The following is a 14,633-nucleotide window of genomic DNA, read 5'->3' as shown; positions in this document are numbered from 1 at the left end:
AGGAATGGGTGAAGGTCCTTTAAACAAAAAAAGAGTTCATGTTAGTTATTTTGCTGTTTCACTGCCATACAAATGTGTTATGACCCTTGCCAATATATAATTATGATGGAGAATTATTTTTCCACCAATGAGAATAATCGGTAAACTGACTAACTTTATAGATTATGCCCCTTAAACTCCTGCTATGTCTCTTATTAAGTGAGCCAGTTCTTCTGAAGACAGGACTTGCTTGCAAGCACTGCAACTTAAAAAAGAAAAGAAAAATGTTTCTCAGTTCCAATTTGCCTCCAGTTTTTATTGACAATACAGACCTTTAAAAAACATATGACCTGGCCAGGCGTGGTGGCTCATGCCTGTAATCCCAGCACTTTGGAAGGCCAAGGCAGGAGGATTGCCTGAGGTCAGGAGTTCGAGACCAGCCTGGCCAACATGGCAAAACCCCGTCTCTACTAAAAATACAAAAATTAGCTGGGTGTGGTGGCACACACCTGTAATCCCAGCTACTTGGGAGGCTGAGGTAGGAGAATCAGGCTGCTTTTCTTCATGGCCCAATAATGAGATGCAGATGAACTGAGAAAGAAGACAGTTTTTATTTATATAAGTAGGTACAGAGAGAAGGCCTGGAAATTTTGGCCAGACCAACTGAAAATTACAAAGTTTTCCAGAGCCAATATACCTTCTAAGCTATATGTCTACGTGTAAGCATGCATTCATCTAAAGACATAAGTGATTAACTTCTTCTAATCTGTGACTAAGATGTGAGTCCTGAAGGCTTTCCTCTAGAGCTTCAGTAAATTTACTTAATCTAAATGGGTCCAGGTGCTGGGATGATTACCCTTATCTTGTCTCCTTCAGAAGACCCCCAATAAACTTGTTTGTGAAGGCCTGGGGAGTTTCTTCAGACCCCCCAATAAACTTGTTTTCATCCTAAACCGGTCCTGTTAAGAATTCCTTCGTAATCTTGTCATGCTTCAAGGCCCAGGAAAGGCCTAGGCAAACTCTTGGTGGGCTTGTTACATTCTAGCCTGGCTCTATCAGCTTTCAACATTTAACTTAACCAGTCAGTCAGTGCTGAAACAGTTGTTATGGAGGCCTGCGTTAGTGAGACCTGCCCTACCACAGTAAGGCAAAGAGTAAGTAAACTTAGTAATGGAAATCTAGAAGGAGAATACAATGAACAGTGAAGAAGAGAACAGATATTTTGAGATTAGAGACTGAAATAGGAAAAAAAGTAAAAGAAGCAAAACTTAAAATAAGTATTACTAACTTTTGAAGAGTTTTAAATTCTCATAAAAGCTGAAAAGAAAAAGAAAAGGTGCTAAACTCAACTACATTTTAATTACAAATAAACTTTCTGTACTGTAAAAAAAAATACAATGAGAGCTGGTATAATGGTAGAGATTTGAAAAGAAGAGAAAACATGAAAAGACAAAAAAGACGATGAAGAGATAACGTAAATTAGTAAACTTTAACTATTAGCCAGTCTCCTGAAAGAATGTGACCTAGTTTAAGAATGTTCAAAAATATATTTTATTTCATTAGAAAAAGTGGCCTTCACTCATATAACCCATCATACGTGCCATTCAAAATGGCCTGGATATTTAAGTTATTAAAGTGGAGTTAAAATTGACTTAATATGAGATAGCATATTCCTAGAAGATTTAATGTTGCCCAAAGGTCTGTTTTCTGGTGTTCCAAGTGGATTTTCAATAGGAACTCAATACATAATTTAAAAAAAAAAAACTGATTTGTTTTATTTTATTTTTAGCAATTGGTCCAATAGCAACCAGTAAGCTCCTACTGTTTTTCTCAGTTTCCTCTGGTCTTTTGTAGCATCTCGATTCCTTTATTTGCACTGACACTTTTGTTGTTTTTGGTTTCTATTTTGGTTTAGTTTGGGTCTTTCTTTCTTTCTTTTGTTCATTCGCTCGTTCTTTCTTCTTCCTTCCTTTCTTTCTTTCTTCTTCCTGTCTTTGTCTTTTAAATAAGTCAAAGGCCCACAGAAACAAGAAACCACATAGAAAGGACCAAAATCAAGTTGTTCTTCTGGTTAGAGAGTTAAGTTGCAAAAGAGAAGCAAGAGGAAATAATGCTGGGAAAATATGCTGGGAAGACTATGGAAATAATACACTAAGAAGTTTGTATCACAGTCTGAAGCCACAGGGTCACAAGATGAAACTCCAAAAGATAAAAGGTAAAAATAATAAAAACAAGAAGATGTAGCAAATGGGAGTAGAAGAAGGGACAGACTGCAAAATGCAAACAGAGAAAACACTAAAATAGAATTCAAGATAAAAAAGAAAGATTGATCTTTGCCTTTTCCTCCATAAAGTTTATTACATCTAAACTTGGACCACTAGTGCTGCAGAGATTAAGCCTTTTCTGACTTCCCCTCCTTGAAAGAATTGGGACTTGCCTCTCATAACAATCAGGCAAATCACACAAATTTATTTTGTGTAGGTCTAAATACACCAATTTTTTTAAAAGATTACCAGAGTACATTAAAAACATGACCTAACTATATCCTATCTACAAGAAAGTCACCTCAAATTTAACAATAAAAGTAAAAAGAAGGAAAAATATATGCCATGAAACATTAATTTTTTCAAAAAAAAGGCAGAAGTGGCTACATTAATATCACGTAAAGTGGACCTAAATGCAAAGAAATTTACCAGGGACAAAAGAGGGACATTATATCATGATAAAAACATCAATGCATCAAGAAGACATAGAAATCCTACATATGTATGAACCAAACAACAGTGCTTCAAAACACACTGGAAAAAAAAAAACACCTACTAGAACTGAAGAGAAACAGAAAAACCCACAACTACAGTTGGAAAGTTTAATGCCTCATTCTCAGCAATTGCTATAACTACTAGATGGAACATGAAATAGGTGAGAGAATTAGCCAGGCAATATCTGAGGGGGGAATATTTCAATCAGAGAAGACAACAAGTAAACCACCCTAGGGTAGGAACATTTCCAGACTATTTGAGGAAAAGCAAGACAGCAAGTACCATATAGCTGAAACAGAATGAAAAGTGACATAAAAAGAAGCTATAAGAGAGATTTGGAGGGACAGATCTTCCAGGGCCATCTTTGAAAGCCACTGTTGTGATTTTGACTTTTGTTAAACCAAGATGGGGAACCATTGGTGGCTCTTAAGCAGGAGTCTTGCTGACACTTTAAAAGGGTCCCACTTACTGCTGTACTGGGAACTGACTGGGAGGCAAGGGTGAAAGCAGAGAGCTCAATTAGAGAGACAACAATAAGTTGGACCACATAAAGGTGGTAAAAACCGTCAGGTTCTTATAACACACTAAGGGATCTGTTGTCTCATCATATTTCATTGTATTCTGCTAGAAGTCTTTATGGTACCCTAGAAAAAACAACTAGGGAATTGGGAGTAGGAAAGAACTGTACTTCTGTTCCAAAAATGCTGCCATTAACCTATTTTCTTGTTTTGATTTTCAGGAATACCTCAAGTTCACACTAGTAAGTTCCTAATATATTTTTAATAATTAGTTTCTTGTAGGGCTGGGGTGAGCAAATTTTTCCTACAAGTATTTTTAATGTTTTATGTTTGTTTTTGTTTGTTGGGTTTTTGTGTTTTTTGGTTTGTTTGGTGTTTTTGGTTTTGTTTTGTTCTGAGACACGGTCTTGCTCTGTCACCTAGCCTGGAGTGCAGTGGTGTGATCATAGTTCACTACAACCTCCACTCCTGGGCTCAAGCAATTCTCCTGCCTCAGCCTCCTGAGTAGCTGGGACTACAGATGTGTGCCACCATGCTTGGCTAACTTTTTTTTATTTTTTGTAGAAACTGAGTCTTGCTATGTTGCCTAGGCTGGTCTCAAAGTCCTGGCCTCAAACGATCCCCTTGCCTTAGCCTCCTAAAGTGCTGGGATTACAGGTATAAGCCACCATGCCCAGCCAAATATTTTATTAAATTTTATAAGCCTTAAAGTCTCTGTCACAACTACTCAACCCTGCTGTTGTAGCACAAAAACAGTCGTAGACAATATATAAAAGAATGAGCATGGATATGTCCCAATAAAATACTATTTTAGACATTGAAATTTGAATTTCATACAATTTTCATGTGCCACAAAATATTATTATTATTATTATTATTTCAACTATTTAAATATGTAAAATCCATTCTTACCTCACAGGACATGCAAAAATAGCCAACATACTAGATTTATTCCATGGGCTGTATTTTGCCAACTCCCATTCTATGGTTTAAATACCCTAACTCCACATATGTATCTCTGGTAAACAATCCTGGTATATGTTTCTTACAATTTCATGCTTTCTTATTATTCTGTGCTTTTTTTTTTTTAAGACAGCATTTCACTCACCCAGGCTAGAGTGCACTGGTGTGATCATGGCCCACTGCAGCCTTGACTTCCTAAGCAATCCTCCCACCTCAGCTTTCTGAGCAGCTGGGACTACAGGCGCTTGCCACCATACCCAGCTAATTTTTTCTCTTTTTTTTTGCAGAGATGGGGATCTCATTATGTTGCCCAGGCTGGTCTTGAACTCCTAGGCTCAAGCCATCCGCCTGCCTCACAGCCTTCCAAAGTGCTGGGATTACAGGCATGAGCCACCGCGCCAGCCTATTTTGTGCTTTCTATGTTAGGTTTATCAAGTAACATCAACACAAGAGATATACCTATATTTCAGTACTTGGTAACAACTGTATCTTAAATATTTCGTACCAGGCCAGGCATGGTGGCTTACACCTGTAATCCCAGCACTTTGGGAAGCCAAAGCAGGTGGATCGCTGGAGCTCAGGGTTCCAGACCAGCCCGGGCAACATGATGAAACTCCGTCTCTACAAAAAAATACAAAAATTAGCTGGTTGTGGTAGCACGCACCTGTAGTCCCAGCTACTCAGGAGGCTGAAACTGGAGGATCGCTTGAACCCCGGAAGTGGAAGCTGCAGTGAGCCATGTTCATGCCACTGCACTGCAGCCTGGGAGACTGAGACCCTGTCTCAAAAAAATATATTAAAAAAAAAATTCGTATCAAACAATGTCAAAAAATAATGTTAGCACACATCTTCTAAGCAAGACCATTATATGTCCTATTTTTATAAATTGTAATCTTGACATTCTAGACAAAATTGCTAATGATCAATGATAAGTAAAGGTGATTTAAAGTAGCTTATCACAAGGTCTTTGTAAACTACACTGGGCAAAGAGAAGGGGGAAGGGAAATGAAGTTTCTTCACATTTAAATAAATGAAATTTAGTTGTTAATGACACAGATCCCACTCAATGCAGAGGCTTGGGGACTGGGAAGAAGGGAATGCCCAGTACCTACTGATGTGTTTGCCTTTGTCTCTTTCAGTGGACAGTTCTGGAAAAATCAGTAAGTTTGGATCATTTCCTTGCCTTACCTATTTCTGTGCCTAGGACCTTTAAGTTCTTTTTCCCAAATGTTCTTGTGTTACGAGTTCCTCTACCTTACAGCAGTCAATATTTCTTCAATAAGTGATTTCCTCATATTTCAATTTTAATTCTTCTTATCTATTTTCCTTTTGTAACAAAGTATAATGGTCTTGTGTTTGATTCTAGTTATTTACTACCAAAGATTATTGGTAGCATATATTCCCAGCTAATCTATCACAACAGAGCCTATTTCCTCTGTGCTATAATCTGGCAACTAATAATTTTTACTAAAAAAGAAAATCCTCTAAGATTGACAAAAAGAATATGTGTCAGGACTAGATGTGATTTTGGTAATTGACCAACAATATACATTTTTCAAACTGACCAGAACAGTGAGCAAAAAACTGTTTTGCAGAAGACATATGAAAGACTTATCAAAGAACAAAGAAAGGCAGGAAATGCAATAGTTTGAATTTCAGTAGAATTGATATTACCTACCCAAGATTTCAAATGCCTATAGTAATTAAATGGCATCCTAAAGATAACCCTCTGTGTGGAGTGGGATATGGAGCATTGGCCAGCAACACTCCTGAGGATGAAATAGAGTTTTGTGCTCCCTCCAAGTCCTGTTTCTAAATTCACCTAGGAAGGATACTATTGGAAGGTGGGTTTCTCTTGAGTTAGAAAATCCTCACTGATCTTTCTTTTGTGTTTTGTTTTTAGCACTGACTCCTGTGGGTAAGTTCCATATCTATTCTCAACTCTGATATTTTACATTGCTTTTAATTCTTTTGTGACCTGCCTGTTTCTACTCCCAAAATAGAGGCCTGTGCTTCTAAGGCCAATTTGAATGTTCCTATCTTCCAGAAACTTCCAAGTTTCCCCCCCGCCCTCCACTTTTCTTTTTGAGACAGGATCTCACTATGTTGCCCAGGTTGGTCTTGAATTCCTGGGCTCAAGTGATCCTCCTGCCTCAGCCTCCCAAAGTGCTGGGATTGCAGGTGTGAGCAACTGTGCCAGGCCCCAAGTTTTTAAATAACTACAATTTAAGAGATTGCTGTAGAGAAGATGAAGCTCATATGAAAGGGTGCCACAATCTCTGGCCATCTTCTAGGCTCTGAAAAAGAATCTCCTCCCTGATTCTCAGGAAAACATAATGAAAGGAAGATTGGTTTCTGAATTCCATTAGTTATTTGCTGGGAATTTAGAACTCTTTTTTTAGTTATAGGTGAAGTCCCTCTGAATCATATTAATGGGGGAAAAAAACTAGTTAAAAACAAAATACCATCTCCTTTCTATTGCCTTCTAAATAACTACCTTTGAAAGACAGTAGGTATTGAGCATTGACTATGTATTTGTGCACTGTGCTAGGCACTTACAAAAGTAGCATCTCTTATTCTTACCATATGCCTGCCTGGTAGATATTATTATTCCCCATTTTACAGATTAGGAAACTAACTCAGGTATTTACACAAGGTTAAAGAGTTGGTAAACACTGGTGTCAGGATTTAAACCCAGGATGTCCTATCTCCAAAATACACACTCTTCCCACTCTTCCCATACTAACACATTGCCTCCTATACTGAATCACAAATGCATTTTTTGTGATTAGTCAGGAAACTTTATGGAATGTTTGTAAATACAAATATACATCTACAGAAAAGCTGGATAACTAAATGTACACAAAAGGATCCTTTTAAAAATAGAAGACCGCATTTAAATCAATGTTTGACTTTTTTAACTGTTTTCTGGATTCAGATTTATCACTATTGGGATTACTTAATATATGACTCAGCTCTTCAAGCAAGGAAACCATACAAAACAAAGTAGAATAATAACTTTTGTTTAATTCTGTAAATATATGATCAAAAGAAGCAAATAAGACTTAAACCTAGTGAGACACGTTTCAAGCATTTCAAACATTCCAAACACTGACACAAACACAAAATATGTCCTTATATTTAATCGTGTTTAAGCCTCATTCTTCTTTCTCAGTTCACACTAGAAAGAGAGTGGGTTTAGAGGGAAAGGAAGGCAGGGAGATGAAGTTGAAAGGGGCAATTAATTAATTTTTTTTTTTTGGACAAAGTTTCGTTCTTGTCGCCCAAGCTGGAGTGCAATGGCGCGATCTTGCCTCACTGCAACCTCTGCCTCATGGGTTCAAGTGATTCTCCTGCCTCAGCCTCCCAAGTAGCTGGGATTACAGGCATGTGCCACCATGCCCAGCTAATTTTGTATTTTTAATAGAGACAGGGTTTCACTATGTTGGTCAGGCTGGTCTCGAACTCCTGACCTCAGGTGATCCACCCACCTCAGCATCCCAAAGTGCTGGGATTACAGGCGTGAGCCACTGCACCCAGCCGGGGAAATTAATTTCTTTTGATTCATGGTACAAGAAACAGTATGCATTCAGAATAATTATAATGCGCCAACATCCCTCAAATGCTCTCCTCACATAGAAAAAGTGATAGGACTGTGATCTTGTGAGTTTCTCTTACAAAAAAAAAAGGTGGGCTCTGATGATTGATGTTGTATGTCAACTTGACTCAGAAGAACCCTGACTAATACAAGGGCTCTGAGAAGGGATCACAGGCCAAGTTTCTTCCCAGAGGTAATAAATTTTTAATGAATACTAATTTTTTAAGTTGCCAGAGAAAAATCTGTTTAATCTTTTAAAAAATTTTTTGTAAAAGACATATTCTTATTGATATAATCTTTCAAACACATTTTTCCCAATTGATTGTTTTTCTATTTCTTTTAAAAAATAGAGATGGGGTCTCACTATGTTGCCCAGGCTGGCCTCGAACTCCTGGCCTCAAGCAATCCTCCCATCTCAGCCTCCCAAAGTGCTAGGATTACAGGTGTGAGCCACTGCATTGGCCCCAGTTGATATTTTTAGAAAAAGGAGGTTAAGGTTTAAGTCAATGTTCAAAGAAAGGTTTAAGATAGATTAAACCAACAAACATCATCATCCCAGCAAACTGAGTCTCTTATTTCTCACCTCCTCATTCAACTAATAAGTATATGATCTTTTAAAATGTAATTCATAGCCTGAGAACTATAATGACTTATCCCTCTGATACTGAATAGATCTTTTACAGTCTAGATCCAATTGTGCTCTCCCTGACAACCACTGGATTAAGAACCTAAGATTAGTTTCCTAATAAAGCCCACATTCTATTTTCTACGTTAAGTATCATTTAGATAGAATTGTTAATGTGATAGCTATTTCATGATATCTTTTAGCTTTAACAAAAATTAATCCAATTTAAACATTTTAATAATTACTTTTTAATCAGAATATATTATGATGATCCCCAAAGTGTTGATTAAATCTTTTGATTGCATTAAAATTTTGTAGTATGGGCTACTGCCTGCAATAAATGTACTTGCAGCCAGGGCTTCCAAGTCTTTATATTATGAAGATTTACACTGTACCTGTTGGATGATTATGAGGTCCAACAGAAGGAAAAGATGTATGAACTATCTTGAAATCTGGGAGAAGGAAGAAAAGAACTTAGAATGTGGTGGAATAATGATTTGTGGCTTACTTCAAATGCAAAGTTGAAATAAAAGTGAACCTCACTTTATGGGATAGCTAGATTCCTCAAAAATAAATCCTGTAAATCTCATCTATGTTAATTAAATTCAAGATTTAAAAGATGACAGCAAATATATTAAAATAAGGGTATGAAGATTCTATTAGAAGTAACTAGAGGTATTTTTCAGTGTAGTGGGAGAAAGAATAAAAAGTTTTTTAATTCTGTGAAATTAGGAAAGGTGTAGCTAGAATAAACACTGGGTGCTTCAGGAAATCCTATAATACTTAATTTTGGTTTACAAAGCCTATATAATTTAGAAGGTAAATTTAGGTTAAAATGAGTCATGAAGTATTACACACAGTAGCAAATAATTACCCCCAAGGGATAGTAAAACTAAAAATATTCATAGCTTAAGGAAAATCAGCTTATGTGAGGAGTACATTCCATGAAATTCTTAAGGTTAGAAACTTCAGTGGAGCATGATCTTACCATTCCACACCACCATACCCCTAAAGAAAACAAAACAAAACAGTGTCCACTGGTAGCACTGTCGAAGATCAAAATATTCTGAACTATTTTTCTCAATTTAGCAATGCTTGAAATATATTACCACTGATTTTCATTAGGAAACTGAAAATTGATTGTCTAGAATAAAATGTCAGTAACCATATTTTAATGAAGAACTCTAGGTGGGGACATACACAAAAAGGTTCAGAAAACATTACTGTAATTTTCCTAATGTTATTTTTATTTGGATGTCAACAGCTGAAAATAATAAAAGAAAACACTGAACTACAACAACTCTTTTGATTTATAATTAGTTTCTTATCTAATACAGGTGTGCCTCATTTTTATAATTGATAAAATTCTGAAGTTATGTGTATGCCAATTTTTCAAACATCAAACCCTAAATGTAAAAAACGAAAAGTCCAATAATTCATTTTTAAGCAAGAAATTTTCCTGTAATTGGCTGGGTGTGGTGGCTCATGCCTGTAATCCCAGCACTTTGGGAGGCCAAGGCAGGTGAATCACCTGAGGTCAGGAGTTCAAGACCAGCCTGACCAACATGGAGAAACCCCATCTCTACTAAAAATACAAAATTAGCCGGGTGTGGTGGCGCATGCCTGTAATCCCAGCTACTTGGGAGGCTGAGGCAGGAGAATCCCTTGAACTCAGGAGGCGAAGGTTGCGGTGAGCCGAGATCGTGCCATTGGACTCCAGCCTGGGCAACAAGAGTGAAACTCCATCTCAAAAAAAAAAAAAAAAAGAAATTTTCCTGTAATACAATTAACCACTCCTGTAAATTATTTGTTGGAAACTAAGAATGCCTTGTCTTGATTTAATTAGAGAGTTTTTTCCTGTACTATCTCATTGGGAAGTAGTAATGGCCAATATTTATTGACTACTTATGTCCCATGCACTGTACCAAGTGCTTTTATTTAGATAACATTATTTAATCTCATAACACCTCTTTGAGGTAGCTACTACTATTGCCCCCATTTTACAGACAGAAAGTAAAGTTTGCCAAAGGTCACCCAGCTAGGCAGGTGCGGAGGCAGGATTTGAACCAGTCTGTCTCCAAAGGCTATGTTACTTTAACATTTGTCTACAATATTTAGTAACTCTACAAAGTGAGCAGATCAAACTAAATATAAAAACAGTGAATCTTTGAGGATTAACTGATTTACCTTAATAAACCCATTAAACCCAGCTAGCAGGAATAATAAACCTAGGTCTTCTTTTTTCTGTGTGTGTGTGTGTGTGTGTGTGTGAGATGGAGTATCGCTCTGTCACCTAGACTGGAGTGCAGTGGTGCAATCCCAGCCCACTGCAACCCCTGCCTCCCGGGTTCAAGCGATTCTCCTGCCTCAGCCTCACGAGTAGCTGGGGTTACAGGTGTGTGCCACCATGCCTGGCTAATTTTTGTATTTTTAGTAGAGATCAGGTTTCACCATGTTGGCCAGGCTGGTCTCCAACTCCCAACCTCAAGTGATCTGCCCACTTTGGCCTCCCAAGGTGCTGGGATTACAAGTGTGAGCCACTGCCCCCAGCCCAAGTCTTCTGATTCAGCTTTTATATTCAGTATTCTTTCTACTATAGTAAATATTAAATATTAGATTTTCTCAAAGCAAGACATCCCTCTGCTCCATGGCAAGAACCCACACAATGCCTTGGTGGCTCAGATATTTCTTTTACTTAATTCAGGGAACCATATTACTTAAAAAAAAAAAAAGCAAATAAAAAATAACTAGGAGAAGCCAATAAATTCAGGTTTGTTAAATCACACAGGAATTGAGACGTAACAGCTGATTTACCTGAACATGATCAAAGGACCTGAAATTTTTGCAGAGTTTGCAGATATTGCAAGAAGTAGTCTACAGTAATGATCAAAACTGAATACTGGAGTCTGACTACTCAGATTCAAATCCCAGCTCCACCACCTACTGATTACATAACCTTATTCATATTCATTTAAGCATTCTGTGCCTCAGTTTCTTCATCTGTAAAATGAGGTTAATAATACCCTACCTGGTTGTTGTGAGTATCAAATGATTTAATACATAAAGTGCTTAGAGCAGTGAGTACTTGCTATGTGGTAAGCACTTAATAATTATCAGCTAGTACTGTTATTACTTTTGCATAATAAGATATGCTTTTATTCAATATGGAAAGCATTTTTGAGTTTCCTTTTTCTGTCTTGAGAAATATAATTATTGCTTCCTCCCACAATTTTTCCTTAAAACAAATTCTATTTCTTTTCAGAATACATCCTCTGTTAGCCACTAAGCATTATTCATTAGCCATAATCCACTGAACAAATGTCAGTTCATTTACAGTACATCTTACCTTTTCTCTCATTAATCTTCCAAATTATTGAAAATAGTCCAGAATTTTATCGATACTTTTATAATTTTATGTACAGAGAACCATCATGTTAGATAACTTGAGATTCAGAAAAATTTTAGTGTGTCAGTTTTAAGACAAAAAAGGAACCAGTATCAAGGGGAAAAAAATAGAAATAAAGAGAAAATACTTGATATCTAAATCACGCCCTTTTGTTGTATGCTCAGTTATATTAACAGGTTACATGGATGAAGAACTTGCAAAAAAATCTTGTTCCAAAATCCAGATTCTAAAATGTGGAGGCACTGCAAGGTCTCAGAATAGCCGAGAAGAAAACAAGGAAGCACTAAAGAATGACATCATATTTACGAATTCTGTAGAATCCTTGAAATCAGCACACATAAAGGAGCCAGAAAGAGAAGGAAAAGGCACTGATTTAGAGAAAGACAAAATAGGAATGGAGGTCAAGGTAGACAGTGACGCTGGAATACCAAAAAGACAGGAAACCCAACTAAAAATCAGTGAGATGAGTGTACCACAAGGACAGGGAGCCCAAATAAAGAAAAGTGTGTCAGATGTACCAAGAGGACAGGAGTCCCAAGTAAAGAAGAGTGAGTCAGGTGTCCCAAAAGGACAAGAAGCCCAAGTAACGAAGAGTGGGTTGGTTGTACTGAAAGGACAGGAAGCCCAGGTAGAGAAGAGTGAGATGGGTGTGCCAAGAAGACAGGAATCCCAAGTAAAGAAGAGTGAGTCTGGTGTCTCAAAGGGACAGGAAGCCCAGGTAAAGAAGAGGGAGTCAGTTGTACTGAAAGGACAGGAAGCCCAGGTAGAGAAGAGTGAGTTGAAGGTACCAAAAGAACAAGAAGGCCAAGTAGAGAAGAGTGAGGCAGATGTGCCAAAGGAACAAGAGGTCCAAGAAAAGAAGAGTGAGGCAGGTGTACTGAAAGGACCAGAATCCCAAGTAAAGAACACTGAGGTGAGTGTACCAGAAACACTGGAATCCCAAGTAAAGAAGAGTGAGTCAGGTGTACTAAAAGGAAAGGAAGCCCAAGAAAAGAAGGAGAGTTTTGAGGATAAAGGAAATAATGATAAAGAAAAGGAGAGAGATGCAGAGAAAGATCCAAATAAAAAAGAAAAAGGTGACAAAAACACAAAAGGTGACAAAGGAAAGGACAAAGTTAAAGGAAAGAGAGAATCAGAAATCAATGGTGAAAAATCAAAAGGCTCGAAAAGGGCGAAGGCAAATAAAGGAAGGAAGTACAACAAAAAAGTGGAAGAGTAAGGATAAATTTTTTAAAGGCCCATAAGACAAGTGATTATTATGATTCCCATACTCCAGATACAAACCATATCCCAGCCATTGCCTAAACAGATTATAATTATAAAATCCCTTTCATCTTCATATCACAGTTTCTGCTCTTCAGAAGTTTCACCCTTTTTAATCTCTCAGCCACAAACCTCAGTTTCCAAATATTTGTTTTATAAGTTAAGACATATATGATTCCATCAAGAAAGACTGGATACTTTCTGAAGTAAAACATTTTAATTAAAGAAATATATAGTAATTTCCTTTGACAAGTATGTCTATGATAGCCTTTCCAACCAATCAACCAGTAACTCCTCATGGCAGGCCTAATGTTTGCAAGGCGCTGGTCTAGCAATAAGGGGTGTACAGAAAAACACAAGTCAGAGCTCCTGCAATCAAGTAGCTTATAACATATATAGTGATATATGTATACATGGCAATTTTTTAAGTAAAATCTAAGTTACAAAAAGTTTAGATGGACAACATAATCCATCATGGGATGAGAAAGTAGAGGTGGTAACTTCATGGGGAAGGGAGTAGTGGTATACAATATGTCACAGCAGATGGATAAGGTGTTGATATGCTGAGTGAATTACAAAGAGTAAAAGAAAGGTAAAGGGTTAAAGGCTGTCGTGCCATGCTCCAGGTGCAGTAGGCAATTTTGCTGTTACGGCAGATTCATGGGAGGCATCCTGGGGTATAATTTTGAAAAGGAGAATATAAAAGGATTTGAAAAACAAGCCAGGAATTTATATTTTACTCTTCAGGCAGCTGGAAGCATTCTACAATGTTTGAGACACAGAGGGAAATGAATGAGGTTGTATCATTTTAAAAATAAGGTTGTATCATGTGATTGTGAAAAATAAGATAGAAAAAGAAACATCATAGATAGTAAATCTAATTAAGAAGTACTTGGAGTAAGTAATGGAAAGAGAATAAATAGGAAAAAAATAAAAGAAGAATCATTACTTCATGATGACTGACTGCATAGGAGTAAGGAAAAGTGAAAAAAACAATGGTTTCAAAACTTTTGAAACTAGGTAACAAACAAACTAGGAACTAATTTGGGGGACAGAGAGGGAACAACAAATTGTTTTAAGGGGATAAGCAATAACATTTGTCATTCAAGAGATATCTGGAATTAGATGAGTACAGGTAACAATTGAAGCAATAAGAGTGAGTTCTTCAAAGGAGAAAGTACAGGACTAACGAAAGCAGAAGTCCAAGGACTGAGTTTGTTATATGTAATATATTGAAGAAATTTAACTAAGGGATAGGAAGATAGAAGGAAAACCTGTATAGTGGAATGTTCCAATAATTAAGGAAGATGAGAGTTTTGAGAAAAAAATGACTGAAACTTCAAGGAAAATAAGGACTGAAAGAACACTGTAGTTGCTATTTGGAGCTGACTAATGAACTTCTAAAGAGCACTTTCCAAAGAAAGGAAGCTAGGAGAAGGAAGGTAAGCAGGAAGAATATAGAGATACAAGTAAGTAGTTGTGGGATGTGCCTTTCAAACATCCAACAGAGTTAACTTATTTT

General features: G+C 37.0%; 1 protein-coding gene and 1 long non-coding RNA gene across 13 annotated transcripts in view; one reads left to right on the top strand and one right to left on the bottom strand.

The window, feature by feature from the left end:
* The window catches only part of TSBP1 (testis expressed basic protein 1), an 81,880-nt gene extending 68,530 nt beyond the window's left edge, over positions 1–13,350 (top strand). For 6 of the 7 annotated variants that reach the window (XM_063812032.1, XM_024356989.2, XM_063812031.1 and 3 more), the window contains 4 exons: positions 3,478–3,498; positions 5,359–5,379; positions 6,123–6,137; positions 12,013–13,350. In XM_063812032.1, the coding sequence (XP_063668102.1) occupies positions 3,478–3,498; positions 5,359–5,379; positions 6,123–6,137; positions 12,013–13,067 (1,112 nt within the window). In that variant the 3' untranslated portion in view covers positions 13,068–13,350. 7 annotated transcript variants of the gene reach the window in all.
* LOC104006792 (uncharacterized) overlaps positions 1–14,633 on the bottom strand; it is a 164,391-nt gene that overhangs the window by 110,600 nt on the left and 39,158 nt on the right. The gene's annotated exons all lie outside the window — the stretch shown is intronic.

The sequence above is a fragment of the Pan troglodytes genome, chromosome 5 (assembly GCF_028858775.2).
Source record: "Pan troglodytes isolate AG18354 chromosome 5, NHGRI_mPanTro3-v2.0_pri, whole genome shotgun sequence".
Classification (NCBI taxonomy): Eukaryota; Metazoa; Chordata; class Mammalia; order Primates; family Hominidae; genus Pan; species Pan troglodytes.
Note: the sequence above shows the minus strand (reverse complement) of the source record. Positions and strands in the feature narration are given on the sequence as shown.